Here is a 15,824-nt window from a genome sequence, read left to right as displayed (position 1 = left end):
TATCGACCGAAATTTAAGGAATATATCGTGATATAAATTTTGGCCATATCGTCCAGCACTACACATAAGCATACCTTTGTATACCTTTTTTCCGTCTCTGTGTCTGTTTCTCTGCAGGTCCGAGGACAGGGAGTATGCCCCGAAGCTGAAGACAGCAGAGAATGCAAACATCCAGCCCAACCCAGGCCTCATACTGCGGGCAGAGCCCACCGTCACTAACATACTAAAGGTGTTCAGCCCTGGATTACTTTACCATAACATTGCATCACTGACTAATTACATTAACAAAACACTGTGGACTTTACATTCCTTTGCTTCCTAACCCCTGTTCTAAGATCTGAAGCCAAAATATCTATATCTCTGGTCATGACTAAAGTTATTAGTTCGATAAACTCACTGTTAATTTTTAAACAAAATTTTTACTCTTATATTGTAGGTCATATCAAGTTACAGTTATGAATGTTGCTCTTAATGCAATATGAATTATTACATTACATAGTTAAATATACACTTAAACACTTAAATATATTAATAGTACACGGTAAAGTACGTACAAATGTATATTAAAATTAAAATACATTTGTACATATTTAATTTAAATTATTATCAGCTTTTATTAAATGATATTAGACAATGCATTAATATGAAAGATCTTTTAAGATTTTTAATAATACTTTAACATATAAAGAATTGAACTGTGAAGAAATTACTATTCAAAATAACTCTACGTAATGGATTACTAATATTATACACCATATGATGTAACAATTATTAATGTTGCTTTTAATGCAATATTAAGCATTACATTACATAATAATTCAAATATATTATTAATATATGGTAAAATATGTACAAATGTGTATTAAAATAAAATAATTTTTTACATATTTATGTTAAATTATCAGCTTTCACTTAATGAAATTTAATACATTAATATGAATTTACTTTTTTTAATAATACTTGAACATATAAAGAATTGAAAGAAAAGAAAGTAATGTAAATGTAATTTTGTTTTACATAAAATACATTAAATAAAACAAAGCGATTTAGCCAGATTAGCACTAATTTTGCTAAAATCTAGAAATGTTTTAATTATTTATTTTTTTTTTTTTACCTTTTTTTTTGGCTTGTTGTATTTTATTCAGGCATTGAGTAATAAAGCCTGCAGGGTATTTATTTATGCTCCAGCGTATCTCATTCACAGTCAATTGCTTCTTGCCCAGAGAACAGCTGAAATAATGAAATTACTGAATCAGAGCCAGACTTGAGGAAGAGCGTTCTGAAACACTGGAATGTACTGATAGGATGAATAAGACTTATGAAGGATTGTGTCATTGAGTTATCTAAGGGCCTGAGGTGATGTTGCACCTCTGGACCTGCAGATATAATTATATTCTAGTTTTAGGTGATTTTGATGACTTCTGTCTCACATGTTTTTTCTGTTTTATGCTTTCTATCTATAGACCGTGGATGCGGATCACTCAAAGAGCCCAGAGGGGTTGCTGGGAGTGTTGGGGCACATGCTGTCGGGGAAGAGTCTGGACCTTCTCCTGGCGGCTGCTGCGGCCACGGGAAAGCTCAAGTCTTTTGCTCGCAAGTTTATTAAGTAAGTTTAACTTTAAGTAAATTCAGTGCTGAAAACAAATACTGTATTTTTCGCACTGCAAGGTGCACTATTAATGAACGTCTATTTTCTAGTCTATTTTAATACATAAGGCACATTTTAAGACTCACCATAAGGAACTTTTAATTCAGCAGGTGGGTGGTGGGGGCAGGGGGTGGGGGGTAGCTAACTAAGTTAAGTAAAGCTTAGCTAATTAAACAAAACTATAATAAAAAAGACAAGCAGTTGTCAAACAAGCGTTGAAGTTAATCTACAAAGATTTCTCTCCTGAAACCCGTTTATTTGGGTGAGTAAAGCGCTTCAATTTATTTACAGTAAGCTTAGATTCCAAAATGTCTCCAGCACTAAAGGCTAACCGCTTTAGCAGTGCTAGCCAGGGTTAGGAGTAGGGGTGTGCCATATTGCATCGTGCGCGATAATATCGCCAGCATTTTTAAATATCGTGAACGATATCATACCCTGAAATATCGTACCATATCACCCACCCCCCAATTATCACATCAGGGTACTATTTGCTGTTTTTAGCAAAAGAAAAATTCACATTGTTCTCTTTTCCCATTATATATCTACTAGAAACTATTATATCGATTATATCTGTCCAGTATCATTTGTTTTACTTCAATCCTGGATATATTAAGATATTTAGAGTGCATTATTAGTATCATGACATTCTGAATAATTGATTCTGGTACAAATCTAATAAAATTCTTGTATTTTTTTTTTAATATCTCAGTAAGAGGTGTGCAATATTATATTGTATACAATAATAAAATGTAAGTTTCATTTTTGTTTCAATATTGTATTTTTTTTTTTAACTTATTATTTTTTTTTTTTTTTACATAGTACAATATAATATAATACAAATACAATTCTATACATTCCTTTCTCCAGTATTTTGCATTATTCACATCAATTTTAGGCAGTATATAAAAAGTACAAGATGAATTGCAATAAAAAGAAAGATAAATAAATAAATAAAAATCCACTCCTGAATAGTTCACAGCCACATACACACTGAGCATTCAAAAAGAAATGTACAAATAAGAGATGGACCGCAAAGATCAATGGTACCGCTAATACACATAGTAAAATTCCTTATTGTATAATTAGATGCTCAACAGGGCCCCACCGCTTGGTAAAGATCCGTTTTTGAAGCCTTAGTGTATATGTTATTTGTTCCATCTGATAGACATCCCATAGTTTTTGTATCCATAGATTGTATGTTGGGGGGTCTGGGTTCATCCATTTAATTGTAATGCATTTCAAAGCTACTGTAAATAATATTCCAAGTAAATATTTTTTGGACCTCCTCGATCACACCATCGGGAATAACTCCCAGTAATGCCACTGTAGGATCTTGTGGGATATCCTGTTGGAACACTTCTTTAAGAGCATCATACACATCCTTCCAAAAAATCTGTAGTTTAGGGCAGAGCCAGAATATGTGAGTGTGATTTCCAGTTTGTGTTCCACAGTGTCTCCAGCACACACTACTATGTGTTGGGCCCATCTTTGATAAAATTGCAGGTGTTCGAAAATATCTAGTGATTACTTTCCACTTGAATTCCCTCCACGTATTTGAATTTGTCACTAAATTTGCCTCTGTACATATTTCCTTCCATGTGTCCTGTGTTATATCTATGTTTATTTCTAATTCCCATCTCTGTTTAATATTTGAAGAGCTATCTAGATTCATTGACAAGAATAACTGATATAATTTACTTATTATTCGCCCCTCCCTTCCCTTTTGTGACTCAATTAAATATTTTTCTATTAGGCTAAGTTTTAAGAGTTTTTCCCATTCTTTATGTGTAGTTAAGAAATGTCTCAATTGCAGGTATCTAAAAAAGTCTGTTTTTAAGAGATCAAATTCCATTTTTAACTGTTCAAATGTCTTAAGGTTTCCATCACTAAATATTTGTATCACTAAATATAAGTGTTTCACTTAATCCATGCTCCGACCACTTTTTAAACCCTGCATCCAGACAATTTGGTGTAAACGTCTTCATATGTCCAATATTTGTTAAAGATGATATTGTCTTGGGTAGGCCAAATAGCGTTTGTATTTTTTTCCATATCTTTAGGGTTACTGCTGTCCATTCTCCCATCTCTTTTACAGAAGTATCCATAAATGGCAGATTTTTTAGGGGTTCTGGGCACAAGCTTTTTTCAATATTAAGCCATCGTGTCCATGTGCTATTCTTAATCCACATTATTAAAGGTTTTATCTGTGCAGCCCAGAAATAATATCTCAAGTTAGGAAGTTTTAGACCACCATCTGACTTAGACAGTTGTAACATTTTAAGGCTAATTCTTGTGCGCTTTCTCTGCCATATGAATTGGGAGATCAGTTTATCCCAATAATCAAATGAGGACTTTGGAATTTCAATAGGCAGCATCTGAAATAAATAAAGTAGTCTGGGCAATATGTTCATACGTATACTTTCAATACGACCTAGCAAAGAGAGAGGAAGTATAGACCATCGATTCAGGTCATTTTTAATTCTCCGCGTTATTTTCTTATAATTGGCATCATATAAATTTTGCGTGGACATAGGGATATATATACCTAGATACTTAATACCCTCTGTAGGCCATTTAAATCCACTTTGGAGTTTTACACTTTGTGGTATTCTACCATTAATGTCCATTGCTTCTGTTTTTTCCACGTTAATTTTGTATCCTGAATAATATCCATACTGCAGAATAAGACTTTTTAAATTTGGTATTGTTGTAGTTGGTTCTGTCAAATAAAGTAGTACGTCATCCGCATATAGAAATTATTTATATAATCATATAGAGAGAGTTTATGCTCTTCTGTATTTATTGTTATTCCCTTAATATTATTGCTATCTCTGACAAGCTGTGCCAGTGGCTCAATACTAATAGCGAACAGAAGGGGCGAGAGAGGACAGCCTTGTCTGCATCCACGCTCCAGTGTAAATTTATCTGACCTGTATCCGTTAACTTTGACAGCAGCCTGTGGATCCGAGTAGAGTGTTTGTATCCAATTTGTAAAGTTAGTGCCGAAATTAAAACGCTTTAAAGTTTGGAATAGATATTGCCACGATACTCTATCAAAAGCCTTTTGGGCATCTAATGATAAAATTATTGCTTCTTCTCCTAGATTTTTTTGATGGGACATTATATTGAGTAGTCGTCTAATACTATCTCCATAGTATCTTCCAGTAATAAAACCAGTCTGATCTGGGTGGATAATTTTGGGAATTATTTTACTGACCCGTCTGGCCAAGATTCCTGTCAAGATGCGCAAATCTGCATTTAATAACGATATTGGCCTATAGGACTGGCATTCAGTAGGATCTTTGCCCTCTTCATGTATAACCACTATTGTTGCTTCCTTCCAGGAAGGGGCCATTGTCTTTAACTCTAGCGACTGATGATATGCCTTTAATAATAAGGGGGATAAGATATCTTTAAAAGTTTTATAAAACTCATTAATAAATCCATCAGGCCCAGGGCTTTTGTTATTTTTTAGAGTAGAAATTGCTTCCTTGATTTCCCATTCCTCTATTGGTTCATCCAATTCCTCAGCCATTGAGTCTGTTAATTCTGTCAGTTCTATGTCTTTTAAAAATGTTTCGATTTGCATATCATCAGAGCAAGTTTCCAAATTTTTGTAAAGAGATTCATAAAACTCTGCAAAGCACTCTGCAATCTTATCCGGCTTTGTGTGGAATCCAGAGTTACTAGATTTTATTTTTTGTACTATATTAGATGATTGCTGTTTTTTTTTATGTAAATGCCAATAATTTACTTGCTCTGTTACCATATTCATAGTATCGCTGATTAGTAAATCTTAAATTTCCCTCAATCCTCTCTGATAATAGACTATTAAGTTCTCTGCGTGCATCTTTAAGAGTTTTAATGAGATCAGGATAAGCATTTCGTTTATGATGTTTCTCCAATTCCCTTATTTTTTCCTCTAAGTCCTGCTGCTTGGCACTCATATTTCGTTTCTTAGCAGAAGTATATGAAATAATACGGCCCCTTATGTATGCCTTAGCACAGTCCCACAGTATAAGAGGTGATGTTCCTGGTGTGTTATTAGTATTTAGGTAGAAATTAAGCTCTGCAGTAATGAAAGTGGTAAACTCCTTATCATTGAGCAGAGAAGCATTAAGTCTCCACTGTTTAGAGGTTGGTCTTTGGCCTAGATCCCACTTAAGTGCCATGGGTGAATGATCAGAAATAGTAATAGGTAATATTTCTATGTCCACTACTCTATGCAATTCTACTTTTGGGGTGAAGAAATAATCAATTCTGGAATAGGATGAATGTCTACAAGAGTAGTATGTAAAGTCTCTATTTCGTGGATATTTACTTCTCCACACATCCACAAGACCTAATTCAAGAGATTGATGTCTAAGCATTTTACTCATTTTTTGAAGATGACCTTCCGATTTGGGTTGTTTATGTGACATAACACAATTTAGATCCCCTCCCATCATTAAAAGCCCAGAGCTATACTTTATCACATTGCTGAAAGTTACCTTAATAAATTCAGGATCATCCTCATTTGGTGCATATACATTCATAAGAGATATTTCGGTGCCATCAATCCATCCATTTATCAAAATATATCGCCCCTCTGTATCTTTATGTATGGATGATAGTGTAAAATTAACTTGCCTATGAATTAGAATAGATACACCCCTTTTTCTTCCTGTCTTATGTGATGAATAATATACTTTGTCTGCCCAGGATTTTTTAAGCTTATCATGTTCACTATCAGATAGGTGAGTTTCCTGTAAAAATGCTATTTGGCAGTTTGCTTGTTTTAACTGATTTAGAATTTTCTTCCTTTTTATAGGACTATGAAGACCTTTAACATTATAGGTTATAATTTTAATTGAGTTTATTAACTATTGTTTACAGTCTGTACTTGATGGGAATATATAACTGTTAGTATGGTTTTGTAGCTGAACTTATGCATGGGAGGATAAAATAAAAAGAAAGAAAAGAAAAAAGGGGAGTGAATCATACAAAATCTGCTCAACATGAATATACTGTATACTCTTGGCTTCAACTTAAGTACTTGGATAAAGGAATTATATGTTAACCTTATTGCCCTTATTATTAACGCATGATCCTGGGGGAACATTAGGATCAGCAAAACTATAACAAGAAAACAGTGTAAGCCTGAGCTCACGGTCACACTGAACAAGAGGTTGGGACCTAGTCCCGGGCCGCAAAAGTAACACGCGGCAAAGAATACAGTCTAGATATTATTTGACTGTATTGGTGTGTGCTAAGATACAAAGATTCAGCACTATTCAGGTCTCCACAGAACCTTCACATTTTTAAACAAATAGACACAATGGCATATAGCAGTAAACACTGCTCAGAAAATATATCCAGTTGTTAATGTATAAGGCTTTATGCGTCCAATTACAAGGTTAGGAAAATAATATAAGTACGATAAAATGAAAGGATGGCGCATAGTATTAAGCTTACCCACAGTTGAAAATAGCGTCCATAAATATAAACGTACGTGCACAAGATTTAAAAGTCATGCCCACAGCTGGAATACAACTGCCTTCCAGGTGGAATAATTATACGTCAGGGTTTCTGTGCATGTATGTTTATTCCTACCGAAACCGGCAAAAATAGTAAAATGTTACTTTTCCGTCTCAGGGATGATGTTCTTCTGCACATATTCCAAGGCTTCTGTAGCATCCAGGAATTCCTTTTCCTCATTTCTGTATGTAATGCGGAGTCTGGCGGGAAAGAGGAGACCGTAGCGGATCCCCTGCTTTCCCCGCAGCATCTTCCTCACGCTGGTAAATGAAGCCCTGGCTTTGGCGACGGTGGCAGTGTAGTCGGGGTATATCGCTATACGTTTCCCGTTGTAACTGAGTGGGGCTTGGTCCCTCACTCTCCTCAGGATCTCTGCAGCGTCTCCATCATAGTGTAGTTTGGCGATGATAACCCGCGGTCGGTCCCCTGGTTTCCACTGGGTTAAACTGCGATGTGACCGGTCCACTTTTACGTCTCGGTCCATCCGCAGCGCTTCTTTAAGAAGTTTGGAGACGGCCGCGGGAGAGCTTGACTCCGGTTGTTCGTCGACGCCGACTATCCGAATATTGCCCCTTCTCATCCTGCCCTCCAAATCTTCATTCTTTTCTTAGAGCTTTTCAACTTGACTCTGAAGGCAGGTTACCGCAGTTTGTAGCGAGGCTACCTCGTCCGACCATGTGGATAGCCCTCCCGCCATATCCGTAAAGTCCATTTTCATGCGATCCACTTCAGAACGGATTGCGGCCGCGCTACTGCTGATTTCCAATCTCACAGCTTGTAGCTCACTTTTCAGAGAGTTAAAATCCTCAGCAAATGCTCGCTTTAGTTCATCATTTATTATCTTAGAGATATCTTCTCTCAAAGAGGACAGGATATCAGACTTGATCGCTTCGGCCATCATACCTGTGGCTTCAGTTTCAGTCTGTGAGGGCGAGGCTGGGCTTGAACTACCTTGAGTGCTGCGCGTCGCAGGAGGTGTAGGCCTCAACGGAGTGTAGCTGTATTTCCGAAGTTTTGCCGCCATTCATGTGAATTTTTCACCCTAAATCAGGTCTTGGACGCCTTAATGTTGTTTTAACTGGATATTAGGTCAGTTTTAATGTTGGTAAAGCCATTAAAATTCAAAGTTCTGCAGGAGCACCAAAACATGCGTCTCACTCCATATCCTGCTCACTAGCACCCCCCCCCCCCCCGCCCCAATATTGTATTTTTTTTTTTTTTTTTTAATTAGTTTTTCGTATCGCCAAGAGTATCGTTATCGTGAAAATACCATGAAATATCGTGATATTATTTTAGAGCCATATCGCCCACCCCTAGTTAGGAGTATGCTACAGGCTGATAATACTCCTCTCTGAACTAGGAAATGGTGAGCGCAGATCGCAGGAAATGCTATTGCTGCTCCAGCAGTGCTAGCCAGAGTTAGGAGCAAGCTACAGGCTGATAATACTCACCTCTAAACGAGGAAATAGCGGTTAGCGGCTAATGCTAATGCTGCTATTCGCAATTTGGTAAATAGGGCGAAAAATATGGTAGGTTAGAATTCTGTGCTTTGCTCTGTTTATTATTGAGGAATGTTGACTGAAAATGGATCTATCAATATTTTTGTGGTGGATACCATGTCTAGATTAAAGGCAGGCCTGTATGCCACATTAACCATTCCAGGCAAACTTGTTAAGCATCATCGTGCCGGGCTTCTGTAATGTTAAGAAATATACTTAACTTTTTGTAGTCAAACATATATTTTTCCCCATTTAAGTGTGTTAATGTTTTTTTTATTTTTTTTTTAACAGGTTGAATGAGTTCCCCAAACAGATCCCTGGTGAAGGATGTAAGTCTCTGTCCATTCTAGCAGTTTACATTAGAAAGTACAGCATCAGACAGAAGTCTAATCTGCTCTGTGTGCTTCTGTAATGTTTTAGCCAAAGCTGCATCTGTGAGGGCGCTTCTGTTCGACATCTCCTTCCTCATGCTCTGCCATGTCGTCCAGACATACGGATCAGAGGTCAGTATATCCTCACACGCGCCCTAATGCCTTCCAGGTTGTGGGTGAAACGTAGGCACCATTTGACGTTCGACATCAGTCCAAGTTCTTTCACTTCAGTTTTTCTTGACTTTAAAAGAAAATGCTGAGTTGAGTTTTTTTTCCAGAAACGGGGCCCATTTTAATGTTTTTGTAGGAGTGAAGATGAGTTGGTAGTAGCATCATGCTTTGGGCTGTATTATTCCCAGTGGAATTGCTACATTACAGAAAGTTAATAGAATAATAAAGAAAGAGGACGACCTCAAAATTCTTTAGCGTGACTTTAAACTTGATAGTTGGTTAAAACCTGATTGCAGCTGGATCTCCCAACAGGACAATGACCCAAATCACACATCAGAGGTGATTGAGGACTGAATAAAGCAGATTAACCATGAGATTTTGGAATGGTCTTTCCAAAGTCCTGATCTCAACCTTATTACAAATGTGTGCACTGTTTATGAACATTGCAATCTAGGTACCAAATATATATAAATTGCCTACAAAATATCCACACAGTTCTGCCATAAGCTTGGTGAAGACTACCAACAGTATCTGGTTAAAGTCCTACTTGCTAACAGACTATTAACCAAATATTAGTTTTGTTATTAGTATGTATTGTTTTGACCTAGTATAAAATATCTCCACATATGCTCTCACTCCCTTCAGTGTATATGTTGCATGCATAGGTCAGTATATTACTAAAATGCCAAGAGTTCACTTGCAGTATGTTGGGGAAAAAAGTAAGTACCATTCACCTCTGACATTAGTCCAATAGCTTTCACTTCAGTTTTCCTTAACTTCATATGACAATGCAGAGTCATCAGGTTTTCATTTTAGCTTGTCGTTCAAGGAACAAGTCAAGGTCAAGTTCCATATAAAATATTTAAATTAAAATAAGCATGCACATGCTTTTGTACGCAGACAAGTCACAATATTATGACCACCACCTTGTTTCTTTACCCACTGTCCATTTTATCTATAATTTCAGATTGTAGTTCATTTGTTTCTCTGCGTGCGATAGTATCCGCCATTCATTCTGTTCTTCAACGGTCAGCAATTTAGCCTGCACTGAGAATTTTATCTCTCTGACTGGAAGCTGGGGCCCACAAGCAGAGAGCGTGTGCAGAAACGCAGGTTATTCAGACTGTCCACACATCACTGCCCGACGCCTGTCGCTTTCCAGTGTGAATGCAGGGCTCATACTATTTCTCTCTCTTTCTCTCGCTCTCTTTCTTTCACTCGCGCCGTGTGTCTGTGTCGCTCACACTCTCTCTCCTTTTCGCTCACGCCATCCGTCTGTCTCTCTTTTTCAGAACAAAATTTAGGGTCAAAACATTTAAGACCGGTTACAAGAATGAGTGAAGTCTTTTTTTAGTCGTTAGTCAGATCTGATCAACGTGATGTAAACAGGAATGCTGAATAACAGTCGTAGGAGTAGCTTAAGACCAGTAAACCAGCGGATGTCCAATCAGAGAGTGGATTTACCACAGAGTCAGCAGATTTAAAGCGTAGATCAGAGCAGCCCACGTAGAAAGGAAACAAACTCTTGCTTTCACTTTGGCCCACCATGTCAGGCAGATCAAAAGCTCATACGTTTATGCACAATTTTTTTTACAGGGTGTAAAATAACATGAGTTTATTGCTTAATTTGAAAAGGCATCAGTTTGGAAAGAACTCTTTATTTTGCTTGATTTGATTTGATGTACCCTCGCCTACTTTTAGTGCAAAGTAAAAAACCTGCCAAAAACAGCTCTGACCTGCCAGAGCATGTATTCCAAAAGAGCTCTAAATAATTTTACATAATTTTACAGAACATTTTTTAATGCAGGTGCTTCACTGTAAACAAAGTACTTTTTATTATAACCTGTGAACACTTTAGGATTAAAGTGGTGTTACCAAAATGATCTAAGTTGAAAAAAATAGATTTGCTGCAGTCAAGACAATTAAAATTTCAAATTGCAATTTTATTTATAATTATAAAATATGTCCCCCTAAATTTTTTGTACCTTTCAGTGTAATTGCAGTTCAATACATACAGTTTTTATTTGCTATTTTAGTTGTATGCTATTCATATTCTTTAAAAAACTGTAAAAAAAAATATCTGAAGTGTGATGAAAAAAAGAACAAACAAAAACGTATTTCCTCCTAAAAACAAACAAAAAGATCTGATATCATAGTACCCTTGGCTTTTAATTAGTTCCAAGCTAATTCTGATGCACAAGTACTGATACAGATATGCTAAATTTACACTTAATTTAAATGCATTCCAAAACAATTATTTAATTATTTCATTTATGATAGATTATAACTGTTCTAAAAATTCTTCAACAGCCTGCAAAATCCCATATTTTGCACTAAACATAGTGACTGGTCATCCAGTATAATCCAAATGAGCTAGCTACTTCACTTTATCCTTTGATCCATTTTCTTCTACAGTAGGTTTCTTCTAAAGCAGGGTTAAGAGTCTGCTGTCTGGTGATCTCTTGATGTTTTTTATTGGCTAGCATGAGCTCTCGCTACCCTCTTGCATTAATCCTCTGCGATGATTGATTTTTTTTTTTTGAGTGAGTTAGTGGGAATTTAACTGAAGTGCCCATGTTTTCTACAGGCATGAGATGCGTCACCGTAGGCAGCAAAATGCAACAGTATAGTAATTTTGTGTGAAAAGATTTATATATGCATCTCTCTGGCAGGTCATCCTTTCGGAACCCAGTCCATCAGGGGAGACGCCATTTTTTGAGACGTGGCTGCAGATGTGCATGCCGGAAGAAGGGAAAACTCTGAACCCGGATCACCCCTGCTTCCGGCCTGAATCGGGCAAAGTGGAGAGCCTCGTGGCCCTTCTGAACACTTCCTCTGAGATGAAGTTGGTGTAAGTGATCGTTTTTCTTTTCAGTTTAGTCATTTTCTGTGTTTGCCTAGTGTCTAGGATTCCCCAATATCATATGTATCCGCTTTGTGTAGCTGTGTGTACCCAGTGTCATAGCCTTCTTCAAAGCCTGACTCATGCATCCCCAGAAATGTGTCTTAATGGGAGAGGGAGGGCCACCCTATCAAAGCAGTGAGATTGAGACCGAGACCAGCTGGTCTCTTAGATATCACCCTTAACTTCTTTGCCAATATCAACCAGATACTAGGGGAGTATGATACAGTCAAATTAGTGACGTGCCAAGTAATTTAATATCGATATTTAGCTAAATAAAAAATATTTTAGTAATGGCGATTTGAATTTTCAAACATATTTTCTGAATTTTGACCTTAGTAATGTAAAGACGTGATATACATATATTAAAGAGCAGAACATACCCTATCTAAGTAAAGCCACACAATTTTACTATCAAAAAAAAAAAAAAAAAAAAAAAGTTCTGCTGTGTGTGAGAGAGACACACACACACATGCCTCTCACACACAGAACAGCTGCCTTTCAACCGTGGAGGAGAAGCTGAAAACAGATTTATAGAACTATAGATCACAGTGAGGTTGATTAAAAATCTTAAACTTATGATTGACTCCACCTGTTGTTTCATTTGAATAAAAAAAACGTCACATATACGCCCACACGGCGAGCCGAGTCATCAGGTGTTCTGTCAAGTTGTGCTACCCTGTCAAACCGTGCTACTCTTATGTGTATATTTAAAGATAAAAAGACAAAAGAAGCACAATATTAGAGCATGTTTCCAGTAAGAAGTTCATGTACTATATTTGTAAAGCCTAAATCAGTTTCAGGGTAAAGTTATGTTAGCAAGAGTTTATTATACTCTGTGTTTCTATATTTTTTATATATTTTTATATACATATATAAAATTATTATTATTTTTTTTTTATTTAGCTTGAAAAATAGCCTACTGCTGAATTCAGGTGTTATCTAGCATTTTGCTGCTATCTGAGCACAAAAACTAAGGACTTGAGTGAACTACATCCATAATCCATATATCATATCAAATCACAAAAACTTACTAATTTGAACAGTGATTAATTCAGCTCGAAATTCAGTTAGCATTGCCGGTTAGCAGTAAGCCAGCTTTCTTGTGACTATTCCAGTGACGGGTCCTCAGGCCAGATAGTATTAATAATAACATATATATATAAAAGCAATCAAAGAACATTTAGTTGTGTTATTTTATTTGGACTATTTAATTTATCTGGACTGTAATTTTGTTATACTTTTGATGAAAATATGTGTGCTTAAAATATGTCTTAAGTTAGTTATAGTTAGTACTCCTTAAGACATTTTCGAGTAGTCTAGGGGCAAGTGAAATTAAAATCTGGCATTCTTTGTCATTTTTATGCAAATAAATGTAAAGCAAACTATATAAAATTGGTCCAGGTTTCTAGGAGATACAGTTACAGTATTTAAAGAGCATTATCACTTTACAGGCCAACACAATAGGCTTTCATTGCCTGGCATCATCAGTGTGCATATGGATTTTGGAATTATACTGTATCGACAGAAATTAAAATATATATTGTGTTATAAATTTTGAGCATATCAACCATTACATTACATTACATCACATTACATTACATTACATTACATTTGGCAGACGCTTTTATCCAAAGCGACTTACAATAGTGAAGTACAAAAGTAATAGAAGTTAAAGGTAAAAGGTGCCTAAAAGGGGCCTAAAGGCGGTCAAAGGAAAAATAATGGCATAGAGGAGTGAAGGAGGGGAAGAAGGAAAAGAGGTTAGAAGTAGTTAGTGTGTTAGAGGTGTTAGGAGAGTAAGTGCTCTTTGAAGAGCTCTGTCTTTAGGAGTTTCTTAAAGATAGCCATAAGCTCATTAGTTTTTTGTGTGCATTTACTGTGGACCTCTACCTCTACCACTCCTTCTCTGTCTAACCCTTTTATGCTTATGTGTTAGTTCTGCTTTGTCTTCTGACTGGAAGCGTCTCTGTTTCTTTGAAAGGATTCTGAGGTCACATGAATCAGCAGAACTGCAGTTTGCAGATGTGACTTTAGTCTGACACCTCCTCTGAGGAGTGGCACATCCTACCATTCTCTGGATGTGTCTGGGTGGGCTGGTGGTTTACACTTATGCTATGATGTTAACCACAAAATGGAAAGCTGGGGGCTGTTTTTTTTTTGTTATTCCACCAATGCATGACCGTAAAGATCCAAAACACACATACAGTAAAATATGCCACAGAGCAGCGTATAACGGACGAATACAGGTTTCAGATTGATTGTAGAAAGCTGCTAACTTGGATTTCTGCCAGGCACAGCACAACAGTAATGCATGACATTATTTACTCAACATACAGATACAGTTTTTGACTTTCTTGGAATAGTTAGATCTAAGATAACATTAACAATATGTAAGAAAAAATCGTGTTTTGTGTCTGTCTATTTTTTCCTAACAGACTTTTTTTTCGAACAGTACAGTGTACAGTATTTTACGCACTATAAAGCACACAATCCTTTAATTTTCCCAAAAATTGTCAGCCTTATAATCCGGTGTATGTATGAATTTTTACCAGTCAGGATATAAGGGGCAGTAAAGCCACTGCACTGGAGTACGGAATTAAACAGGAGTTTTAGTTTAGTTTTCCAGCACTAGGGCTGAAGCGTTATTAGCATTACCCGCTAACCACACTGAGTGCTTGAGTGCTAGCTTGTTTGCCGTTCAGAGGTGAGTATATCGGCCTTTAGCCTGCTGCTAACCCCGGCTAGCACTGCTGAAGAAGTATTAGCATTATCCGCGTTAAATGCTAGCTCTTTCACCATTCAGAGATATTATCATGTTTACCTTGTTAAAACAATCTACATGGGCAGCATTAGCTGCTAACCATTGCTAGCCTTAGTGGAAATCTGTAAATCTAAGTTTACTGTAAATAAATGAAAGATTTAAGATTTAAAGTTTTGTTTACTTAACCTAGCTTATGCTGAATAAAAAGGAAAACATTACCACACCCGCTTTCTTTGTGTCGCATAATATAGCTTATAATTCATTGCGCCTTATGTATGAAAATAGGCCAGAACATAGACATTCATTAATAGTGTGCTTTATAATCCGGTGCGCCTTATAGTACGAAAAATACAGTATATCATTCTGTAATAAATCTTTTTATCTTTAACAGTAGGGGGGAAGTGCCAGTTTGTATTAAAAATCACTGTCTGCATGCATAACAACTAATATTTATAATAAATAAATAATAAACCTTACTAACTATAGCTAGGTGTACCCAAAGCCTCTTTACAAAAGGTTTAAAACAAAATAAAAGGCAAGAATCGCATGTATCACCTCTACCAGTTAAGATATCACTACACTAAGCAGCTGTTGGGAACTAGGTCAGTTTCAGTTATAATCACTCAGAGCTTAATGTAATTGCTTGTCAACTCTTTATTTTTAAATTTTAATAAAAATGTATAGTTTGTGGTTGGAAATTAATCTTGTTTATTAACTCTACTGCATTTTAAAGACAAAAAAATAGTTAGATGAACAGTCAGCAAGAACAATTGGAGTGTGATTAAAATGTAATTTATTACAAATTTATGAGTATAAATCAAATAAATCAGTGTATTTTTTTTTTATTTCTGTTAGAGCTTAATGTAAATATTAAGTGTGATTATTGCATTTACATGCAGCTGAATCATAATATATGTCAGACTATCTTTATTCGGATTCTGCTGTGGAAATA

The 15,824-nt window shown here is 36.2% G+C and overlaps 1 protein-coding gene across 2 annotated transcripts in view; it reads left to right on the top strand.

Annotated features, from left to right (window-relative positions):
- Positions 1 to 15,824, top strand: part of med24 (mediator complex subunit 24) — a 44,634-nt gene that overhangs the window by 12,054 nt on the left and 16,756 nt on the right. For both annotated transcript variants that reach the window (XM_049464841.1, XM_022669169.2), the window contains exons 13-17: positions 118 to 229; positions 1,464 to 1,606; positions 8,956 to 8,993; positions 9,085 to 9,167; positions 11,879 to 12,057. In XM_049464841.1, the coding sequence (XP_049320798.1) occupies positions 118 to 229; positions 1,464 to 1,606; positions 8,956 to 8,993; positions 9,085 to 9,167; positions 11,879 to 12,057 (555 nt within the window). The remainder of the gene's footprint in view (positions 1 to 117; positions 230 to 1,463; positions 1,607 to 8,955; positions 8,994 to 9,084; positions 9,168 to 11,878; positions 12,058 to 15,824) is intronic.

This window comes from Astyanax mexicanus, chromosome 15 (genome assembly GCF_023375975.1).
Source record: "Astyanax mexicanus isolate ESR-SI-001 chromosome 15, AstMex3_surface, whole genome shotgun sequence".
Classification (NCBI taxonomy): domain Eukaryota; kingdom Metazoa; phylum Chordata; class Actinopteri; order Characiformes; family Acestrorhamphidae; genus Astyanax; species Astyanax mexicanus.
The sequence above is the reverse complement of the archived record's forward strand: the minus strand, read 5'-3'. Positions and strand labels throughout refer to the sequence as shown.